The sequence below is a fragment of the Mycteria americana genome, chromosome 1, assembly GCF_035582795.1.
Source record: "Mycteria americana isolate JAX WOST 10 ecotype Jacksonville Zoo and Gardens chromosome 1, USCA_MyAme_1.0, whole genome shotgun sequence".
Classification (NCBI taxonomy): Eukaryota; Metazoa; Chordata; class Aves; order Ciconiiformes; family Ciconiidae; genus Mycteria; species Mycteria americana.
The window spans coordinates 2,008,948-2,025,950 of NC_134365.1; the positions used below are offsets into that span (position 1 = coordinate 2,008,948).

The 17,003-nt window shown below is 48.2% G+C and overlaps 1 protein-coding gene across 2 annotated transcripts in view; it reads right to left on the reverse strand.

Moving 5' to 3' along the window:
• TASOR2 (transcription activation suppressor family member 2) overlaps positions 1-14,420 on the reverse strand; it is a 45,674-nt gene extending 31,254 nt beyond the window's left edge. For both annotated transcript variants that reach the window (XM_075514537.1, XM_075514621.1), the window contains exons 1-3: positions 14,130-14,420; positions 2,563-2,708; positions 1,019-1,114 (exon numbers count right to left, since the gene is read on the reverse strand). In XM_075514537.1, coding sequence (XP_075370652.1) covers positions 1,019-1,114; positions 2,563-2,708; positions 14,130-14,172 — 285 coding nt within the window. In that variant the 5' untranslated portion in view covers positions 14,173-14,420. The remainder of the gene's footprint in view (positions 1-1,018; positions 1,115-2,562; positions 2,709-14,129) is intronic.
• Between the last annotated feature and the right edge of the window lie 2,583 nt (positions 14,421-17,003).

The following is a 17,003-nucleotide window of genomic DNA, read 5'->3' on the forward strand; positions in this document are numbered from 1 at the left end:
TTGAACTCATTAGGGGTGAGAAATAAAAGCAAACCAGCCAAACTGTACTCAGTCCCTTTATAAGCAACACAGGGCACTCATCTCACAAAACTTCTGCCTGCTAAAATGCAAGAGTCTAGCTTAGACTAGCCAGCTAGATCTCTCCTCTGAACAACGGAGAGAGAGGCACCTCCAGAGAGCTATTTATCCCAAGGATTTTAGATGCCTGCATTAAAGGAGGTCCAACTGTCCTCTGGAGAGCTTTATCTTTCCTAGGGTCTGTACAAGAATCTCAGTCACTTGGCACAGACTATACTAAATTTCAAACAGCTAAAATGAAGCGGGACAATTCCCACTCCCAAACTTTGACTGAAAGTGGTTTATTTTGCTGCAGCTCAGTCCAAACTGAACAGAACTGAACTGCATTCAGGCCACTCTCATCCTGAACAAAACCATCCCCACAGTGATTTAGCATGGCATCATTAAATCACCTCAAAAGTGAATTCTCACTAGATTTCCTGAGCATCCTTGTGTAGACAAACTCTTCTCACAAAATCAAAAGGATCCTTGTGAAAAATGGGCAGGAATAACTATCTCCCAATAGTTGTGTCAGGCTCTCTCTCCACCTAGATGGCAAAACCAAGGGAACTTGCCCCAAACCACCAAACTCCTGTCTTCTCTCACAAAGGTACTTTTCTCTTCTAAGCGTATATGACAGGTTTCACCTGCCTGTACCTGACCATAAATCCACTGGGACAAAGGGAGACTCCTTCTATCTCCCTGCAGAGGGCAAAGGAGGCAGCCAAATCTCAAACAGTAATCAACTGGAGAGACGCAAAATAAGATCCATCACTAAAACCTCCCAGGAGCTGCTTTCAGAACTTGCTCCGGACTATTTATACAGTAGTAATTGCACTGGTAACTGGGGTACAGAGAGCCAGGACACTTCAGTTAACAGATCCGCTAGCTTTGGTGGGACAGAGCACATGTCCAGGCACTTGGCATCAAACTTCTTAAGCTGAATAAAATTTCAGGTTACCTCTTCTTCATTATCAAACAGGAGAAATGCAAAGGTCTCCTCCAGCTCCTTCTGGCTGTACCCAGCAGCTTCCTTTGCTTGGGCAAAAGCTTTGAGCTGCAGAAGACACAACAACACTTTGTTCTAGTCGGTTCATGCCAAAGCCAAGTGATGTGTGTTCATGGTGTGAGGACAGCATATCCCAAGTACTGCAGTCGTGGTCAGTATGGGGCAGCTGGCAGCAGCCAGGTGATGCTGGACCAGCTCATGGGTCCACACATCATTCCCTCCCCCAGGCACGTGTACACCCAGTCTCCCACCACAAGGCCCCCAATCCGTGCATCTGTCTGTCCGTCTGTCTCTGCCTTTGTCCCCAGCAGAACACGTTCAATGTCCTCCAAGGGACAGCAGGTACATCCAGCCCCACAGTATCACGCTGTGCTCATCCCAGGGAAGCCCAGCCTTATTCCACCTCGCCCCTCTTGCCACACATTGTCGGCTACTGGGGAGCTTGTTTCACTGAGCAGCATGTGGGCTGGTGGAGCATCACATTTAGTAGCCAGCTATGGCCATCAGAAGACAAATCATCTCAGCTGTGGAAAAGATGCCTACAGAAGGGAAGATGCTTGGGGGCACCTCTCTTTTTCTCTCACTGCTGGCCAGGGAAGCCTAGACTATTTGACTAGAGGGCAGGTGCTATCATGTGACTACAGCTCAGAGGGTTTGGCTACAGCCAAGTAACACATTACTGCAATTTCTTTTGTCTGATAATTAAAGCAGAGCACGTTCTCAGTGCAGACAGGGAGAACGTCACGGGAGCAAAGAGAGCTGGGTCTGAATCCATGACATTTTGGGGCTTTAATAAAAGAAGTTGTAAAAGGATGGGATTTTTTTAAACAGGGTTAGAAGATAAGAAAACAGTCTCATCACTGCTTTTGCTTATTTTGACTTTAGAACTCACAGGCAAATCAATAAATTACTTGATACCTGCTTTCCCAGTTTTTTATCCAGCTCCACAGTGACTATCCCAGCTTTAGGCAGCCAAAATGTCTAAGCTCTATTTAATTCATGACAACAAGCAGACTGCTCATCTCCAGTCCCCAGAGGAGGCAGCCTGTCTTCCATGCCAATGACAGTGGGACTGTAGGGATGAAGGCATTTTAAAAGTGGTTCTGTACACACCCCAGTCAGCTGGAGAAAGGGAAATGAGGTTAAAACTGGTGCCTGCACAGGTGTGAGGGCAGACAAATGCTGGGTATCAAACCAGCATTTCAACCTGCCCCAAATGCCTGCTCTAGGAACTCCTGCTGAATGTTTGGCAACATTGGCTGAATGGACTTTTTGTTCCTGATCAGATTGGGAAGGAAGAAGTGCAAGAAAGCAAAGGAAAGGCTCCCTTCAGTCAGGAACTGCAAAGGCTGCCTGCTACAAGGCAGGCAGATCAGTCACATGCTACAAATGAAAGACCTGCCAATAAACCAGCATTTACAGATGTCTGCAGCTCCCAAAGAAATGCCACTGTTTCCTGAGCTGCCAGTAACACCTTGCTCCCCCACCAGCCTTACCTCATTTAGGAAAACATCGTTTTCCACCAGAATTGCTTGGCTGTACTGAAAACCGTCTTGAGATGTGGAGTCCAAGTAGGAGCTCTGCAGCACTGAAACCGCTGTCTGCAAAAGGGAACTCGACTCTTCCGATTCTGGATGAAAACCTGGAGGAAGAAAGCAAAAAGCAGGTGCAAATATTAACTTTGGGCATCCCCAGATGAGTATGGGGCCTCAGCAGAGGCGGGTGGCAGCTGAGTGTGACTCACCACACATGGGCCTCATTTATCAAGCCCAGATCTCCACGGAGCAGATCAGCTCCCTAGCTCCCACTGGGAGAAGTAGCTCCCGTCCAGCCATGCAACCCCCAAGTCTTTGTCTGCAAGTTAAATTGCCCTTCCACAGGAGGAATATGAGCTCCCTGTTTGCCAGTGAGCCCTTAAAAGTTTTTCCTTTGCAACAGAAAAAAAAAAGAAATCGTTAGCAACTGCTAGAAGCAAAGCCTGGTAGTAAATTAACTTTACGCTCTCTGAGCAGGTCAGCGTTTTCTCTTGTGCTAAAAAGTTACTTAGATTAGTTGCGTGCTCTTTTAGGGTGTGAGAGCTGATGTCTGCCCACAGGGAAAATCTTGGTGCATGCTCAGTTTCTCAGGGTTCCCTGTTTTACTATAAAGATCTTCAAGTCTTGAGTGAATGTGGTTTTCAATATCATGAGAGCAAACCTTCCTTCAAAGCCTCAACTGGCAGAGTTTTCTCAAAGCCCAAATTCTCTCAACATCTCCGAAGGAAAACATCCCAGTAAAACAATTCCCAACAGCATCCCACCAAGAAGAGGTCCCAAAGCAGTTGACAAATTAAATACCAACATAAAAACAAAGAAAGCCCTGCAGTATATGTGCTCTTGCAGCTGTTAAAATCCAAATATTAAATAAAGCAGCCATTTAGAAATACAGGAAATCCTGGGCTCAGTCTCTGTTGCTCATTTAAAAACCTTTATTACTGGTAGCGATTCATGAGCTACGAGATTTCAAATCCCAAGCTGAGTTTGCAACATAGGCACATTGAAAAGGTTTATTTTTTCTGACCCATAAACTTTAGAAAATAAAGCAGTCATCTATAAGCAAAGAAATGTAGAACTGCCGAACCCCACCTGAAGAGCAGGTTTTGCAGGCTGGTTGCTCTTTAAGAAAAACCTCACTGAAATTTTTGAGGACAAATAGATAAGTTCTCATTTTAACCTCTAAAGCAGAAAGGCCCACGTTCCTTTGGTGATGAGCAAGATAGCATCTGTTGTCACCCTGCAACCTACTTGGTGTTTTGACTCTGATTTTTAAAGGCTAAGTTTTAACCTTTTTTTCTTTTCCTCCCCTCAATTAAAAAGAAGAAGAAAAGAAAAGACAGGATCATTCCTTATGTCACAAATCTTGTTATTCCTCTCAAATCACTCAAGGCCAGGAAAGAATCTAATATAAGGAAAAAGGAAAAATAACAATTCTAATTGCATGTATTAAACTCATTTAACTACACTGCTCTAACCCACTTCAGCCAGTCCACACTACGGGGCTTAACAGGGGAAGGGAGACAGCATCTGCATTGTGCCAAGCAAAAGAAAATCCAGACAAGGCAAAAAGTGAGGGGAAACAGTATAAAAACAGCTCTGAAAATGGTTCTAAGAAAAGCACGTAGAGGGCAGGTGGGAATGGAAATTGGGAGCACAGAAAGGAAAGTCTTTAAAAGTACTTTTGCCTCTCTTAACATTGCTCTGGGGTCTTTTGTGCCCTCTTGCATTCACTGTCTAAACCTCCCACTTTCAGGTGATGCCTCTGTAATCATTAGAAGCAGTAAAAAAGCAGGCGAACCCAACTTGGCTCTCAAGTGTAGAAAAACAAAAAATAAAGAGGTCTTCCAGCTTTCTCTCAGTATTACTGTTTTCTCTCTTTGAACATAATGAGTATAGGAAGCAATGTTAATTTTGCTCACTTTTTCCTCACTTGTCTTTCATTTTGCTTTGTGTCTTGCATCCAGAAGCAGTCAAAGGAGTTCAGAGAAGCAGTCAGGGAGTTCAAAGAAGCAGTCAGGGAGTTCAGACTCCTCCATGGAAATCAGATCAGGGAATTACATCCCAGCTCCCAGCTCTGCTCAAAGGCTTGGACTGAACATAACATCCCTTTTTGCTTCTTGCTGGAGAACCACAATGCTTGTGTCCAGAGTCATCCTCCGAGGAGAGACAGCCCTGTCCTCAGCATCTTCTCTGCCAGTCTAAACAAGCCCAGCTCCCTCGACCGCTCCTTATGTTGCAAAAGCACAGGACTGCAGCAGATGCTATTTAATTTCACAGCTACTGCTCCAAACCATCTCACTTTTCAGGGTGCGATATTCTGCTCCTCCTACTGACAGCGTCTGCAACTCTGCATTATCGACAAGTTTGGGGTCTTGGAGCATGGTAAAGGCCACGTCTAAACGTGCGAGCTGGGAGCCAGTCGTGTGTTTCCATGCTGAGTATGTGGGATACTGAGCTGACAAAGAGAGATTACAGGGTTAAAAACCCCTCTGGGCGCAGAACACATATGAAGGGTGCGGGGTGTTAAATCGGCAAAAGCATTGGATATTCAGTATTGTTCAGGGGTAAAAGCTAAAGGCTTTAAAACAAAACAAAAAAAAAGGCTGGGAAGCTCTTGGAAATGCAACATAAACAGCAATTTTGCAGGTGATAACTCAAACATTTGTTCCTCCCTGCAAGTTCAGCTGCAGTGTAAAAATGAAAGTCCAAAAGGGGGAAAAAAAAAAAGTTGCCATAGTAATACATAAATACATGAGATGAAATAATCATAGAGCGTGGCACCGAGCCTGGCAGCTTGCTGTGACCCTTGTCTCCCCTTTCAGATTTAAGGGGCTCCTTCAGATCTGTTCCCACCCTAAGGAAGAGTCTGGGCTCACAGAAATACATGCAAAACCCTGACACATCCAGGTTTCATTTGTGGAAGCAGAAGGCCCTCGAAAGTCTCTGCGCATGCTGTGAGGAGGTGAAAGTGAAAGTGAAGTGAACCAGAAGTAAAAGTGAAAGTGTCCGATCTGCTCTGAGCAGCTTGGACATGCCACTACAACCACGAGGTTGGTCGGACAGCAGAGATGCATCGCAGGACTGATGGCTGGAGGAGAGCTGGAGAAACCCAGCACAGCGCTGCACCAGCACGGCCCAGCTGAACTCACAGCAGGTGTTATCTGTGCCCTAAAATCCTTGGGGAGGGGATTCACAGCCTGTCCTGGTGATTTCCTACCCTGATAGCAAGGGAGAAAAAAGAATCACCTTTGCGGCTATTAACATCAGTTGCCAACGCTGCAAGTAAGACTGATCTTTGCTTCGTGCTGTGGCTGCGCAGAAGTCATCCTCCAAGAGCCCTGCATTCCTTGGAAGGCTGCTAACCTACTTTCTAGACTTAAAGCCAGCTCCTTTGACCTTTCCTCCCTGATCGCGCATGCAGATGTCTTGACATGCCCCATTCTGTCCTCTGCAAAGCGTTGGCTAAAGCCAGCCTGAGTGGACGTGCCCCACCAGCAGACATGCACGGCCCATACGCCTCCTGGGAGCTGCATGCCTTTGCTCCCTTTCCAATTCAGGGCTCCTGCAGGTGCTGGATGCCCATCAGGAAGGCCAGCCAAGGCCAAGAGACATATATTTCCCAAAAACAGGATCCTCTTTTGGCTCATCCATTTTCATGTAGCCTCTGGATGGCCTCACCACTTCCAAAGTCAGCCCAGCAGGAAAACCCACGGCTTTCAAACCACTTACTTGTACCGACTTGTACAGAGAAAACAGTTTGCTTTTCTTCCTGGTCTTTTTTTTTTTTTTTACCTTAAAATTTTAGTAGCACTTCCTGCAGACACTTGAATGCTGTCAAATCTCCAAAAGTCTGCAACCCAGCACGGTCAATGCACACTGAACACAGCCACGCTGCTCACCTATGGGGCTTTCGACCTGTCCTCAGCACAGCTGCTCCCCCACGGTCCCTTCCCACAGCCCTGCTCCATCTTGCCTCTCTTCAACCAGGATTTCCTCCAGTTTCCTGGCTTGGTCCCATCATTAGTACGAGCTGTAACAGCAGGCATCGCTGGCAGCGTCAGTTCTGGCACCACCACATGCCACTCTGTACTGTCAACAGATCATGTACCGCCAGCTGAGACTCCTTAAGATCATCCTCCCAACTTCTTCAGCTCTGCAGAAGTCCACTTTCTCTCTTCTTTTTATGATCTCCGATCCTGATTTTGCTGCTCTCTTTAGTTTCACTTTCTAATAGTTTCTAGCACGCAGTAATTATTATGACAATTATATGAACTGTCCCTTTTAACTCTGCATTATAAAACCCACAGTACTACATACTTGACCAGCTATTTACCTGCAAACTTATTTTAGTTACAGCCTGCTGACAGAGCAGCCACAAAGGCAACCTGGCAAACATACTGAAGGGGTTAAATCCCTGACTAAGACCTTACCGTGAGTTTCACTTGCATCCTTGTTCTCTTTTGTTCTCTTCCCCTGCAAAGATAGTTTTGGTTACCTGCTGAGCAGAGTTGATGATAGGACATTTCCTGTGACTTCTTACCTGATAGGACTAAACAGACCTTGAGCGAGCTCGTTAGGCTTCCTCATTAAATCACTGATAACAGGAACTCAGGACGATTGTGCCGAAGATAAGCACCAAAGAACTAGCTTAAATCGACCCCCTTGTAACATTCCGAGGCCAAGGACTGATGAGCTAATTCAATGACTATATATGGACAAAGGAAGCCCAAAGTTCAACTAACAGACAACGTGAGGAAGACTATAGAAGACCATCGGGAGGGTGAAAAGACCCTAACCCTAATTTTACTGCGCATGCTTGGACTACGTAAATGAATTCCGGGAACTCATCACCATAAAACTGCCCTTTTCAGGAAATCTGATGAATATGTATGATTTTTCTGTACATGAACTGATGTGTTGTGCTAACCTGGCAGAGCACTTGTGGCAGAGAGATCTCCAGTGCTGCCCAGCGCTGCAATAAAGAATACCTGCTTAATAGTCATCCCGACTATTGAGTCCTGATTTCGGCTTTTCACGGCAACAATGCTGACAAAGAAGGATGTCTCTTTTTCCAGGAGTCCTGAGGCTTCCTGGATAAGCTCAGCCAAAACCTCCTTGATGGGGGGCAGTTGGCAGGACAAAGAAATTGAGATAATGAACTGACCTTCCAGGAAAACAGAAGTCAGCAACAACTATTCTGGGAACTGATGTCCTAAGCCGACTTATGTCTCTACACCAAAAAGGTACAAAAAGTAACTCGCTACCTACCCAAAATGAGCTTCTCTGCAAGAACTTCCCTGTATGAGATCTCCCAGACAGACCAGACCCTTGCCAGGGACTCCTGTCTGACTCTGGACTCAGTGACATCGATCATCTTTGAAGTGAGACTTTTCCATCATTGATTGGCCCCACTCCTGGGAGCGGTTTGGTGAGTGTCACACCGGTGACACCTCACGTAATATATTTATAGCTACACACATAGGTAAAGGTTCATTAACTATATACTTGCTTCACTAGCTGGAATTCTGTAATAACTTGTAACATACATATATTTACTTTACTCATGTATACATATATATACTTGCTTTCCTAGTGTAGTGACTTGTAGTATATATTTATATATGTATATATTTGTTTTTACTAATAATAGTTTTGTAGTAATTTGTAAAAAAGCAATTCTCAGAAACCCAGCCCTCCATGTCCTTGTGTATTGCAGAACCCTGAGAGCCCCACGGTCACGATCTTTACCCACCTACAGGTCAGGTCACCCTCACAGGTCATGACCACGACCGCTATACCTGTGCAGCCCAACTTTTATAATGAGCCTTGGCTCATTATAAAAGCACAGAAGTCACTTTCCTCTTTCAGTTTAAGCCAAAAACTGAGCCAAATTAAGCCAAAGCAAGCCAAAAATCACCATCTCCCACAAATGTCTAGGAGCAGGAAGGTGTCATGCCTGCAAAGTAACAAGATGTTGACTACTGCAGATGCTGCTGACTGTTGTAAAGTATTTTCAGTTAATGATGTGATGTAAACTAAGCTTACATTTAGTCTCCAGGAGTAATCAGGCAAGGAGATGTAGCACAGACCGCTCACATGGCTAGCTGATATTAGATGTATTTGCAAACTGATCACCCGAGGCAGACCCAGGAGACCGCTCTGTGCAGTGTGGCAGAGCTATCCCCACCATGGCGCAGGTGTCCTATGCCCACGGGGACCGATCCAGGGCATGGTTAGCATGGCACCAAAGCAGAAAATTATTTGCCTTGGCATATTCAAGCCTCTTGGGGGTTCTACTGTGTTTTAGTGTGGGTTCTTCAAAGCCTTTCGATCTCAAAATACACTCTCTTACACCGGACAAGTGCCTTGTTCCTGCTGATCCTGCCATTATCAGCAACTTTCACAGCTTTGCTGCTTCCCAGCATCTTTTTCTTTCGCTTTCTTGCCTTTTTCCTTCTCATTTTTTTCACTCCACAGACAACTGTTCTAACCTTCTATTTGTCAGGCTGCTAATAAGCAGAGCTGGCTGAACCTACCGTGCAGTAACGGATCTGATCTAAACCACGCATCAACGGAGCCAACACAGCCAGGATATTACATATACCAGAGGCAGATGTTGGGCATGGGATGGGTTACCAGGACAGGCTTGTGCTCATGGTCCAGCCAAAACAAGACCCCTGGCTTAAACTGGGCTGATGGAGGTACCCATTTGTAGAGATGAGGAGCGAGTCTGTTGGCAAATGAAAGTGGAAAAGGCCTCCCACCAGGGATGGAAAAGGTGGCACAGGTTGTATCACGGGCCATCCGGCAGAGCCAGAAGGGCTTTAATAACAAGCACCATTTTCTGAAGGTGTCACCATGGGTTGCTGCAGATGGATTCAAAGATCAACTGGACAGATTTGTGGGGAAAATACTCTATTAAATACAAAGATTCCAGCTCTTCCTCAGGAAATCCCTGAACCACAAACCTGCGCAGCTGGCATGAGTTTTCAGAGAAAGAGCGCTGTACCTTTGTCCTGTTCACGTGCTTTTCCCTCAGCGACCACTCCTGGAGTCAGGATACCAGCCAAGATGGATATTTGGTCTCAGTGGGGACAGCCCATTAAATCAGTACAAGGTTTTACCCCTCCTCCAACATTCATGGAGCCAGGCTGACACCATATGATGGATATGCAGTGCCACATTAGCATGACCATGGTAGGAAGCATCTCCTACTTTATGCGGTGCTTTCACGGGCAAGACCAGGAACTTATCGAGTCAATTATCCTGCAACTGCTACAGGCCTCCTGCACGTAAATAATTGTAACAGATCATTACAAACCAGCTCTCTACAGCAGATGTTTCCTCATACTCTCAGAGAGTGGTTGGCTTGCACGGACGTTCAAGAGCTCTCATAACTGTGGAGCTATTTTCCCCCAGAAGAACCGAGCATTCAGATTGCTGGGCAGAGGGGAATATCTGGATGGCACAGCTCTCTAACCTTTGCAATTAGCTGAAAAAAGTAAGCGGGATGATGCAGCTCCAGTCTCCTAAATTAAAATCCTTGGCCTTAAACCCAGGAGTTACATCCCTGTTTGGGATGAGATGGTATCTTTTGCAATCTCCTGGTTTGATATATTTAAAACACTCTTCCATAGTGAGACATGGTGATTGCAGCTAAACTGGAAAACCTAGGTGCTGGATTGTATTTTAAATCACCTTTGGGATCAGGTAGCCCGGGAATGCAGATATCTAGGCTACCGGAGCTTTGTAATGCTTTTCATCCCAATATCAGAAACTGACAGTATTTATTTAGATCGCTTTCAGGAGTCAAGCAATGCAGGGAATCCCTGGCACCCTCTCAGGAGAGCTACCGCTCTGCCCAGAGGACAGGCAACCTTTACACAGACAGCTCCACCTGAGCTCTGCCAACACAGATTTCATCTCACAGTGATATCTGAATGCATCTAGCCAGTTGGGGAGAAAACATTATTAGTTTCCTCATGGGTAGGGAAGATTATGTTCCTACACTACGTAAAAAAACCCGTGTCATAAGAAATTTCAGCAAACCTGGTTGTTTCAAATTCCCCAAATTCCCCCATATGCCCCAAATTCCTACCCAGAGAAGGCAGCCCCGACAAGACCATATACATAATTACACAGAGAGCAAGGGAGATGGGCTTGTTTAGTCTGGGGGAGAAAAGCTGGGGACATCCAACTGCAGCCCACAACTCCCTGATGGTGAGTCACAGAGATGATGAAGCCTCTCTTCTAGCACCGGCAGATGGAAGAAATAAGGGGAAACACTTCAAGTTGCACCCTGGGAGGTTCAGATGGGATGAGAGGATGAAATTTTTCCCCTGGAGGGTGATGCAGCCTTAGGACAGGTCACAGAGAGGTGGGGGGCCCCATCCTTGGCTGGGCAAAGCCACAGCTGCCCCACTCTGATGTTGGTGAAAAATCTACTGAGAGTTCTACATCAGAGAAACCTTCCAGGTAACATTTCTTTGATTTTATAACCTCCCTCCTGTTACTTTCAGCTGCTCATGTAATTGAGGATGTGGCTATTACAGGTTTTCCCTCGTTAATTCATTGCACAGGCAGTTGTTGCTGCCTTTCATCTCAGCAGATGCTCCTCAAAGCCCCATCCTGCCGAAGCTCCCCTCTTCTGTCATCTTATACAGGGTTGCCACCTGTTGTGGATTCACCCAGCCACAGGTGCCTGCATTAACTCTTCCCAAATCTAGCACCAGCACAGGTATTTTAGCACTTGGACAACTAAAGACAACCCTTTCTTTGCAAAACCAGCCACCCAAGTGACTCTCCATGCTACTGCAGTAGCCTGATGGCCTAAGACAGCCAGACTTGATGTGCTTTGACCTTGAGGGAAAGCTATAGAGCAGTGCACAGCAAACTAAAAACCCGCTGAGGACAGGCTTGCCTTTGCTAGGTTACGTTTTGAGGATCCCTTGCGCGCAGCCCACAGACACTACGTTGAAACCCACATGTTGAAACCCAGCCAACCACACAGCACCCGCAGAGCAACATCCAGCCCTCCCAAGAAACATCAGCCTGCCGCCACACAAGCTGGAGTTCATCTGCTGCACCCCAGGACCTAGAAAAATTGACACTGGGGACATCCTGGATCTAAAGCCCATGTGCCGACAAGGCAACTGCACATGCTGCAGCAATGTCCAGGGCCTCCCGACACACAGGCAGCCTTGTGAAAGCAACAGCAATGGTTCATGCGTTAAAAACAACCTCCCCAAGGCAGAGCTCCTCCATCTGGGAAAAGAAAAAAAAAAACAACCAACCAACTTGTTTGTGGCTGGAGAAAGCAGGCATTCAGTTCCCCTGCCTGAAATCCTGCAGCTGCATTCCTCCAGACTGCTGGTTACTTACTCCTTTTGCCTTTGAGCAAGCCTGAAAACCTCCCAAACAGGGATATATCCTACCTTAGGTGTGGTTTGTTGCATTACTTTTGTTCTCACTACAGATGCTCTCTTTTCAGCATTGACTTTCTTTCCCCCGGCCTCTTGTTCTGCTTGATATGGCAATAGAGCTCTAACCACACGCTCTCTATGGACCCTTTGGCTGTGGAAATTACCAAGACACACTTACAGTTTCAAATAAAAACAGAATCAAAGCCAAGTACTAAAATCCCGACGCACATGCACACTGACTCCAAACACCCCATCAGAACTACGGGTATTTATCTCACCGTCAAAAAAAAACCAAACCCAGTTTGGCTTTTTAGCCAAACTGTGTGAAAATAGCATTTACCAAAAATAATAAACGTTTCACTTTCTTGTCTCAAAGCGATTCTAACCAAGAATAATCAGTTGGTCGCTTTGGCAGGTGACAGAGTGACCAACATATATATTTCATGCAATAAAACCAGCCCGTTCCACCAAAGCTGTAACCCCACAAACATTTCAATGGGTGGCTACAGTGACCTACGCAAGCCCTTGCCCCGATGCTCCTTCTCTTCCCCTCCTGGCACAGCTGGGGTTGTGTAATGAAGAAAATCAGCAAACTGCAGCACAAAATGAAGTAAAAGAGGCTATTTTTAATCCAGATTGGTTCAGCAATCTGGATTGCTGTACAGCTCCACAAAGAGTTGTACCAACACAGCTCGAAGTCAGGCAGGATGCAGATGTTAGGGGGTATCGGCAGTGAGTATCTGGGAATGGGGAACACTTAAACTACCTCCACTACCGCCAAAGCCACCAGGTTTAAGAGGAACAATAAAAATAGACCAAACTATGTAAAACCAGTTTCAGAGCCAGGTAATACAGTCTCTGTATTAGAGACTGTAGGCGATTACTTACACTTCTTATTGGAGTAAATAGGGAACTCTCTGACAAAATGATTTTTGGATCGGAAAACAGCAATTTCCGTGAAACCAGACACTTTCTTGACAACACGCTATATCTAACAATTTCGTTCAAGTGCAGACCAGTAATTTCCAGACTCAACCATAGGACGGCTAATGTCAGTAGAACCCCGTGTTTGTCTCCCTGTTCGTTCCCAGTCTCTTATAAGCACTGTAACAAGATCTATCGAACAGAACTAAGAACCATCCACTTCAACCAAATGTTTGGGGTAAAACCATGAGGTAAATGTTCTGACTTGAATCCCCCACAGAGCAGAGCTTCACCCAGCATCTCCTGCATCCCCAATGAGCACCAAACCACAGGGCTACTGATTATTCTGGGCCAGGCAGGCTTTCTTGCACATTAAAAAAAAAAAAAAAAACAAACTTTGTTCCCATGGAGTGAGGAACACGTTTTACAACTATTTTTGTGCCATCCACCCTCCTGCTTGCTTCGTCTATCCCAGATTATCCCCCCTTAAGGAGTGCAGACCTACAGCTTGGCAAGCCCTACTCCTATCCAAGCCTCTCCAGGACAATTTGTCTGAGGACAATGTAGGAGCAGAATTGCGTAGGACCAGAGCAGAAACATATTTTTTTTCCCCCCTCTTCCAGGGCCAATTTCCAGTTGCTCCAAGGGGGGAGCAAAGAGGCCTTCCAGCCTTCAGCTCCCCGTGCCAGTCCCAGGAAGGGTGCAGCACGCAGCTGATCTGTTTGTATTTCAACATCCCGCTCCTGAAGGGCACCTGCATTGACCAGCATGGCTCTCCAAGGACTGACTGAAGGTGTGTGCAGCCACAAAACCAAAAAGGACAACGGCTCTCCCAGCTGCGTGGGCCTTGGGGTCAGCTACCGGCGCAAGTGGGAGCTTGGAAAAGCCAACGTGTCCCCAGTGAGCCAGTCAAAATTCAATAAAAAGGATGCTTTCTAGGTGTCGAAGGCCTCCAGGCGCCCAGGGCAGGCGCCTCCAGCCCCGGCCCGGGGGCTGCTCCCCCTCACCCGCCGAGGAGGAGGCACCCCCCTCAAGCTCGTCCCCACAGGGCCGGGCAGCCCCGGCTTTGGAGAAACAGAGGGGCAAAGCCGGCTTGGCCTCTCCTCCCTGGACGAAGGGTGGGATGGAGCCAGCCGCCCTCCCCGCGGCGCGGTCCCCGCTCGTCCCCCCGGCCCCGCTCACCCGTGCCCGGCCCGCCGGTCTCCTCGTCCCGCCGCTCGCCCATGGCCGAGGCTCCCTCCTCACCGTTCGCCGCCGCGCCGGCCCTCACGCCGCCCGCATGCCGCCCCGCCCGGCCCTCGGCGCGGCTCCGCTCCCGGCGGGGCCCCGGGAGGGCGCGGCGCTACCGGGCCGGGCGGGCCGGCGGGCTCAGGCGACGCGGGGCGGCATGTGGGGCGAGAGCGCTGTGGGCCGCCGCCATTCGCCGGCCTCAGGAAATGAAAGGGCGCCGCGGAGGGATGGCGCGGGCGGGCGGGCGGGGAGGCAGGGCCGGGGCCGGGGGCGGGCGGCGGTAGCGGGGAAAAAAACAGAAAGTGAAAACTGAACCGGAAAGAGAGCGCGGCCACGGCTTTCCTCTTCCCGGGGGTCACCGCCGCGCCGGCACCGGCCTTTAGCGGCCCTTCCCGCCGTCCCCTCAGCGCCCTCTCCCCTCATCGTTCACCTCCTGTCCCGGGTACCTTCCCTCGCCTCAGTCTTTCCCCCAGCCCCTTGGTTTGGATCTTCCCTCAGCCCCTCGACCACTTCCGTGCTCACCTCAGCCCCTGTCTTCAGCTCTTCCCTCTGCCCCTTCCCTTGTCCCCTCAAGTCTTCACCTCTTGCCGTGGGCCCCGTCCCTCACCTCGGTCTTTCCCCCGGCCCCTCAGTGCCTTCCCCCGGCGCCTTGTTTTAGACCTTCCTTCAGTCCTTCAACCGCTTTCCTCATCCCCTCACATCACGCCCTGGGCCCCTTCCCTCACCTCCGTCCTTTCCCCTCAGTGCCTTCCCTCAGCCCCTCGTTTTGGACCTTCCCTCAGTCCCCCCTCAACCCCTTTCCTGACCCCCTCAGCCCCTCCCCTCAAGGCCTTCCCCCGTCTTTCTTTAGCCTTTCTTGCCCCTTCCCTCATCTCCTCAGCCCCTTCCTGCGGCCCTTACCTCAGCACCTCCCTTCATCCCTCGGCCCCATCCCTGTTCCCGCTGCCCCCCTTGCCCCTCCTGGGGTGAGGTACCCTCAGGGCCACTCATGGGGTGGCTCTAGGCTGCAGTTGATGGTAGCAGCCCCTGTGCAGTGGGGTTGCTCGGTCACCCCTTTTAAATAGGATGTTTAAAAATCCTGGGGTGTTAAAATAATGTGTTGTTCCACCCAGATACTCTGCGGTTTGTTCCTCTGTTGAAAATATGGAAGTGCGTGGCCCGGGGGTGGATTTGCTTCAGTAGTGAGGGGGATAAATGAACATTTAAGCAGAAAAAGTAGATAAATAATCCAGTTTCCTTCCACCACCTGGGATCTGTCTAGATCACCCTGGCAGGGAGATGGTTTGTCACTTGAGTAGCTGTGTGTAAACCACTAGATCAGGTTGCTCAAAGCCCCGTCCAACCTGACCTTGAACACTTCCAGTGATGGGGCATCCACACCTTCCATGGCTCACCATACTCGGTGCAAAACATGTCTTCCTTATGTCCAGTCTAAACCTACCCTCTTTCAGTTTAAAACCGTTGCCCCTTGTCCTGTCCCTACAGGCTCTGGTAAAAAGTCTTTTTCCGTCTTTCTTATAAGCCCCCTTTATATATCGAATATATATATATATATATTAGATTGCAGCTTTCTAGCTGCACAATGGCTTCCAGCTCCTCCTTGTTACCCATGCTGTGTGCATTGGTTTAGAGCACTTCAGGTGGGCTATCGACCATGACACCTTTTTAGAGGAATATGCCCTAATTCCTCTGAGGCATTTCACTGGTGTTTCCTTGTTGGTTCCTAAGGCATCAGCAGCCCCTGGCTCTTCTCTGTTGCTCAAAACTCCATCCCCCTTGCCCGCTAAGTCTAGTTTAAAGCTCTCCATACAAGTCTGACCAGCTTGTTGGTGAAAACTCTCTTGCCCCACTTGGTCAGGTGAATCCTATAATTTGTCTCCTCCTTCCTAAACCACTTTCTCTGACTGGGAGGATAGGGGAGAACACCGCCTGTCCTCCAGATCCTTTTAATATTGCTCCAAGGGACATATAATCTCTTTTGATGGTTCTGAGTGGCCTTGTCGCAGTATTGGTGGACCCTACGTGGAACAGTAGGAGCGGATGATAATTTTTAGGGTTCACCAGGCTCAGCAGCCTCTCAGGGATGTAGCGAATGCAGCAAATAGTCAATGTTAATAGACGTTGGAGCAGGGAACAGGGCGATCTGGGCTTGCCCAATCTCTTACGCAAGGGGTTGCGGGAACACAGTGTGCCAAATTGTGGGTCAACGGTTGTGTTGCATGAACGGCCTTTTGGCCATGCCGGGCAATGACTCTGGTGGGTGCTTGGAAGGGAGCCCACCCGGAATTTCAGGTACTTTTGGCAATGAGCTATGGCTGACGGTTTGACCAGAGATCCGTGGTGCTGTGTCCGCATGGCAATGTGCATCGTGGATGCGCTGTGCTGTCACCCAGCTGAGCTAATACATTTATGGAGAGGCTGATTCCCGACCCTTGCTGGTGTTTGCACAGCCCATTTGGGCGTCTCTGTACTCAGCTCCCCAGTGCCCAGGCTCTGGTTTAGCTCTGCTGACCCGGTTGTGTGTATTTTCGTGTGCTGGGGTAGTCATAGCCTTAGCAGGAAAGATGGACAAACGAAGGAAAAAAGGAGAAAGAACAACGAGACGACAATGTGACAGCTCACTTATAAGTCACTTATTACTCAAACCAATGCTGCAGGTCAGTAACGTGCCTTTACAGATATTTCACCCATCCTAAGAATTTGCTACCGCAGCAGCAGAGAGTGCAAAGTGCTACTACCCAGTGAAAAAAGGAATGCACGGGGAAGAGTAAGTGATTTTTCTGGTGTCCTACACTCAGTTAGGGCAGTGTTGATAGCAGTCTTGTG